The sequence below is a fragment of the Mytilus trossulus genome, chromosome 3 (genome assembly GCF_036588685.1).
Source record: "Mytilus trossulus isolate FHL-02 chromosome 3, PNRI_Mtr1.1.1.hap1, whole genome shotgun sequence".
In the NCBI taxonomy this organism is placed as follows: Eukaryota; Metazoa; Mollusca; class Bivalvia; order Mytilida; family Mytilidae; genus Mytilus; species Mytilus trossulus.
The window spans coordinates 1,337,016-1,342,963 of record NC_086375.1 but is presented as its reverse complement, the minus strand read 5'-3'; the positions used below and the strand labels follow the sequence as shown (position 1 = coordinate 1,342,963).

General features: G+C 33.3%; 1 protein-coding gene across 2 annotated transcripts; it reads right to left on the bottom strand.

Moving 5' to 3' along the window:
- Positions 1-625: 625 nt before the first annotated feature.
- Positions 626-3,625, bottom strand: LOC134709960 (uncharacterized). Of its 2 annotated transcripts, none has more exons than XM_063570085.1 (2): positions 3,393-3,625; positions 626-2,463 (listed from the first exon to the last, which is right to left on the bottom strand). In XM_063570085.1, the coding sequence occupies exon 2, from the start codon at positions 2,453-2,455 to the stop codon at positions 935-937; it is 1,521 nt and encodes a 506-aa protein (XP_063426155.1). In that variant the 5' UTR covers positions 2,456-2,463; positions 3,393-3,625; the 3' UTR covers positions 626-934. The 2 variants fall into 2 exon arrangements, with proteins under 2 accessions (XP_063426155.1, XP_063426156.1); XM_063570086.1 differs by lacking the exon at positions 3,393-3,625 and adding an exon at positions 3,253-3,314.
- Positions 3,626-5,948: the final 2,323 nt, after the last annotated feature.

Here is a 5,948-nt window from a genome sequence, read left to right as displayed (position 1 = left end):
AAAGCGATGTAATGTTATGATTCAAATCTAATAAAGGCATAGTGGGATAAAATATTTAAAAATGTATAATATGTCCAAGAAAAAGTTATGGTAAGGAGTTTCGTCTTGATGAAATTTCTTCAGGATAGTGTTGTAAAGCAATTGTCAACCTTAAGTGGTCTAGTGGTCAAAGAAGTTACTAATGTAATCACTACCCAGTGCGGGTGTACTCGACTCCAATCTTAATTGACTAGATTGTCAGCTTCCTTATCGTTTTCTCCGGCTTCCTTCACCAATAAAAACTGTCCGCCACAAAATAGCCCAAAAGCAGTGCTTAAAATTGGTATAAACACCAAAAATTAAATCGAATAAAACTATCAAATATTGGTACGATATAAGTTCAAATACTAGTAAACAACTGGATAACTCCAAAGGTATAGATATGGCAACTATAGAAACCGTCAACTACCATTCACTGAAGTAATACAACTAAATAACATATTTTTTTTAAACACGGTACCACTTATCATAAGAGTGAATTGCTAGTACTTGCATCAGAGTTTTTTTTTTTTTATTAAAATTAAATTAAACTGTGACTTTATATCAGAACTCCATAATGTTTGATCTAGTCAGTTTTTCAGCCGATTCTATTGAGTGTGTAGATATAGCAAATATCTTTGATTGGCTTGCTTGTTAGCTAAACCGTGAAGTTATTATAAAATAAGGTAAAGTATACTGCCCTCCTTTCAGAGTAGTCTAGTCCAACAGACATTTAGATTTGTTATCTGTCAGACTAGTCTACTATTCAAGGAGGGAAGTTTATCTAACCTAATAATGACTTCACGGTTCAGCTTAGATATTATACCTTTATCTACACACTCAATGAAAAAGGCTCCAAAGAACGACGGAATATGTTACAGAAAAAATAAATTTAAAATGGCATTTTTCAAATATTTTAATACTCGTCCTCTGGTATAACTGTAAATTCCTCTGTTTCAGCAAGAGCCTGGAATTCTTTCCATCCTCTTTGAAGTCTTGTTGTAAAGCCTCGATATGGATCTAATTTCGAACTATCCCATTCATACTTGTTAATAAAATACATTTCAAGTCTAGTTTGCCTACTCAACAAAAACGTAGGATCGTTAAGATCTGTCCGATATTCACGAGATCGCCACACTTTTTCCTGTTCTTCAGTTGATTTATCGTTTTTCACAATGTCGAGTTCAATCACAGGCCAAGCTACTTCTCCATCGATTGTAAAGTCAAAACCCGGGAGTCCGTCCGAGGAAACCCTACAAAAGTCTTGAAGTTCTATAAGATCAGTTAGCGCATTTACAACTTTGTCCGGAAGTATTGGCCATGCCCCTTCGGAAGGCACTTCCGTATCGAAGGGTTCCCATTTTTCTATCCATTTGCGTAGAACGGTTAAGTCCGCTTGTATTATGTCTGCTATCGGGAATTCTATTGTGTTCGGATCCTGTCCTTTCATATTAGACACACGTCCATCAGTGCGTCCATTAGGTTCAAGTGAATCGTTGAAACTATCGTCTCCAGTCGTTAATTTATTACAAATATCTAAGAATCTTTGTAATAAGTCTCGGTATTCCTTTTTGCATTCAGTTATTTTTGAATCGCCTTTTAAATCATCTAGAATTAAGGTAGAATCTGTTATTATATCCATAAAAAAGTCATCGTTATCAAGAACGTTCGCCACTTTACACGATGGTAGCACAGTTTTAATGTCTGAAAATCTTAAATACATTTTTGTATATTTGAATAAAACTAAAAAGATTGGAGATCTCTTCCAGGTTTCATAAAAATCACTGTTATAGTCGTAATCATCAACTTTCTTTTCCTCCTCTTTAAATTTCTCATATTTCTGTATTACCACATTTTTCATGGCGTCTTTAAATTTAGCAGTCGAGTACACATTTTTTCTATGAGGAAATATATCTATTAATCCCTTTGACTGGTTATGAATCGAGATGTCCTTAATTGTATAATTAGTCCGTAGTAGATCTTCCTCTGCCATTGACATTGTTGGTACTACAACGGGCTCCCTACTAGTAGAGCGTTGACTCTGATCACCGGATGATCTTGCTGTCTGATCACGAGGTGTTCCAGTTTCGCTCTGGTTTTCGTTTTTTGTTCCTGTCTCGTTCGGGTGTTCTCCTGAGGTTACGGTATCTTGATTTATTGAGATCGGCTGTACAGTTGTTTCATCTGGTTCCTCTTCCGTATGTTCTGCATCGTTCTGAGTCTGTTCCGTTTGGTTCTCTAATATCCTAGTATCTTTACCAGCATTATTTACGTACGAATCCTTCTGATTAGGTAGTTGATCCAATGTCTCTCTAGGTGTGTCCACTATTTTGGAAGAGGGGATGTGTCCGTTTTGATGCGCAGTAGGTATAACACCGTTCTCTCTTGTTTGATGAAACGGTTCTACTTTTGTGGAGGTGCTGTTCTTACAGCCCATAACTTGACCTGTAAATTAGGTTCATTGTTATGTTTGTTATATGAACAGACATGTATAAATGTGTATACTATAGATGATCATTGGAATGTGTAAATACATCTCTATGGGCAATTAAATCCATTTAGATTCAGACAAAATCCTTGCTTAATCATTGATAAAGCGGATTTATTGTTCCATACAATCATACCCGTATTATGAATATACACTTATTGCGTAATAATGTGATACTAATATTTTAAATGTCTAGATTCATTTGAATAAAATCCTCTTCTCCACAAACGTAAATATTATTTAAATTGTATATCAAAGTTTTGACACTATTTATCCCTATTCACCATCCATTCAAAGTATTATATATTTTACCGTACAGTGTGTGTGTTTTGCTCATTGCTGCAGGTCGTATACTGCCCATAAGTGGTTTTTATCATATATTTTTTGTTTCTGGTGAAAAATTGTCTCTTAGGCAATCATACACATCTTGGTATATATTGACACTTTTTCATCTTCAAAATAACATTTTTAGTATCTTAAAGTGTTCAGTTAATTTTTGAGAAGGTTATGCATCTCACTAGTTGCATTGCACTTTGTTTTATTTTTGTGCCGTTTAGTATAATTGTCTCATTGATATGTAGTTTACATGTATACCCTGTCACCCTTTTCATTTGTAATTAGCTGCTTTGTCAGGATTACTTTCATGTATATGCGAAAAACAGAGATTTTTTATTTGTTTTAAATATGTAAAATTTCTCGGTCATAATTTACTTCTACTACAATCACGAATTTTAAATCCGACATACCTTAAATTGTTTAGCTCGTAGTGACTTTCCATATTGATATTTATAGGATTATCACACTCGAGTTTTAAACTATAATGATCAAGTCAGTTCAAATTCTTATTAAGCTATTTAATCTTAAATTTCAGTATACTAAAACTTACCAGATTAAATTATTCCAGACAAATATCAAATAAGCTGACCATTTTTTTAATTTATCAGTGGTGATGGCACATATGAATATTCCAATACACAAAATATCAGTGACATTGTCGAGGTTGAGCGAATCTTTTCTCTTTAAATAACTAAAGTATTGTATTATTTGAACACTATATAGCTACTTATATTAAATTTCTAATATATTTACACATTATCTCTAAGGACAACAATTTAGAACGTATATGACATACATGATTTCATTAAGTTTAAATTCCAACTAAAGGAATTCAATCATGCATTAATAATTTTACCGTCATTAAAAGAAATATTATTAAAATGTTTTGTCGTGCTTAAAATGTGTTAAATGATGCTTCATTTGAAAGTTGCAATGTTTTTATTATAAACATTGATTGATTGATTGATTAATCATTGTTTGTAATGGCCAGTGGCAAATATTTCATGGATTTTCAACTTGCATGGGGGAATTGATAAATGGATTAACAGCTTATCGGTAGGTTAACCGGAAGCAGGGTTTTCATATTACAGAGAAAAAAAAACACGGGCGTTATCCAGTGGCTTCTAAAACATGCAAGTCACCTATTGACCATTCCAAAAAACTTATGCTCAAATACTTTGAGGTTCAAAGGTGGTGCATTTTCCACAACCTGCACTTTTTAAGAGCTTGATTAGTTATATATAGCTCGAGTTGGTATTTCTCTGTATTATGCGTCCAGCATTAGTTATTAAACAGGTTCCTTACTATGAAGAAACTTGACGTTTGGTGTGAACCAATGCTCCGTGTTGAAGACTGTACTTTGACTTATAATGGTTTACTTTTACAAATTGTGATCTGGATGGGGAGTTGTGTCATTGGCAATCATACCAAATCTTGTTATATATATTGATGTTGAAGGAAAGAAGTTAAGCTAAAGCATGATTTCTTTATCCGAGCTACATTTTTGGTAGGTATGAACATACTCACATACAGGCTTAAAATGAAGTACACCAGACGCGAGTCTCGTCCACAAAAGACATCAGTGACTCCCAAATAAAAAAAAAAAAAAAAAAAAACGAAGTTGAAGAAAAAAAGACACACAAATTTTTAAAGGAGTTGTCGAATTGAACAATTGGAAATTGACATCATCAGCTTTGATATAGATTCTAGTTGTCCATCTGTGTCAATATCTAGGAAACGCAGATCTACTCCTGTGGTATCACGAATCTCACGTTCACTAGGAAAGCAGATCTTTGATGATGGTATCTTAAATCTCACGTTCTCTGGGACATATATCTGACGTACGCACTAATTTGAATGTGGGTCACAGTAATATATCTGAATATGAAATTAAAAAAAAAATGCCAGATGCTTTTTCTGTTTGTCTTTGAGACGGCTCTGTATTAACTCTGTTTGGCATAGTGAGTACTAAAATTATGCAAGTCGGTCAGAAGTGGCGCACAATTAGTACCCATTAGATTATCTACAGTTTTGGTATACTAGTATCAACCAAACAAACTTAACAAATGTGTTTTTGAAAGAAAGAAATTGTCCAGCATTTTGATATTATCATCTTTGGTGTTTTGTTTTGGAATCAGTTTGAATCATCACACATACACAAAAAGTAACTTAATTTATGTAGTCGATCAGTATGGGAAATTTATGGATAAAATGTAGACAAATCAAGGGTTACACAAATAATTTAAATAATTTTGGAATCACAATATTGTTCATATTTTACTATATATATATATAGAAAGAGTGGTTGTAAGAACTTGTGAAAGATGTTTAGTTAAAAGATCATGACGACACGGTTTTTATCGTTATTTATTAGAATGTCTGGCGTAAAATGTATTCAAATAAATATTAGAGATTGTAATGACTTTTTCCCTCTATCTACCTAAGAACAAATTTGCGATTTTCTAAAATCTCCTTTACGTGAACGATGTAGAGGTGTATTTGGGATTCACAGTTTTGCAGTGAAGTCAAATGAAGTTCTTGTTTGTAGCTTTGTCTGCTGGAACAATAACATATTTGTTGTGAAGAGAGAGTATAATCCGCCATTACCTCGCTCTTCTTGGAGGTCATTTGTCACAAAGAGACGCAAAGTATACAAAACGATATTTAATTTTTGATAGCAATAAGCTAAGTATAGTTAAATATTACTTTCAGTGACTTCAAACATACTATAAACGAATTTATTTGTTGTTTTCTGGACCGAATTTTAGTCTTCCTTCAGTCGTAATTAAAAGAGTTATTGGATGGTGTTTTTCTTTCTTCTTCACTGTCTTTATTTTACCGTCTTTTTATTATTCCCGACTGAAAGAATTAAAAAAAGAAAAGAAAAGATAATTGATATTTCAAAGTTTTGTTTAACTACTCCGCGTGTCCATTTACCCGTCAACATCAGGAATCCTACCACAAGTATAGGCCTGCTCTAATTCCAAAATGGCAAAGAATTTCTAGTTTTGATTGAATATTTATGAACGGAATCCATACCGAAATTGTTCACTAAAGGCAAATATCATCGACCATTAGAGACCCTCATCGCTAGTCACGACCGTTA

Excerpts from the sequence above, each read along its gene's own strand:
- LOC134709960 (XM_063570085.1), bottom strand. The coding sequence starts at position 2,455 with ATGGGCTGTAAGAACAGCACCTCCACAAAAGTAGAACCGTTTCATCAA.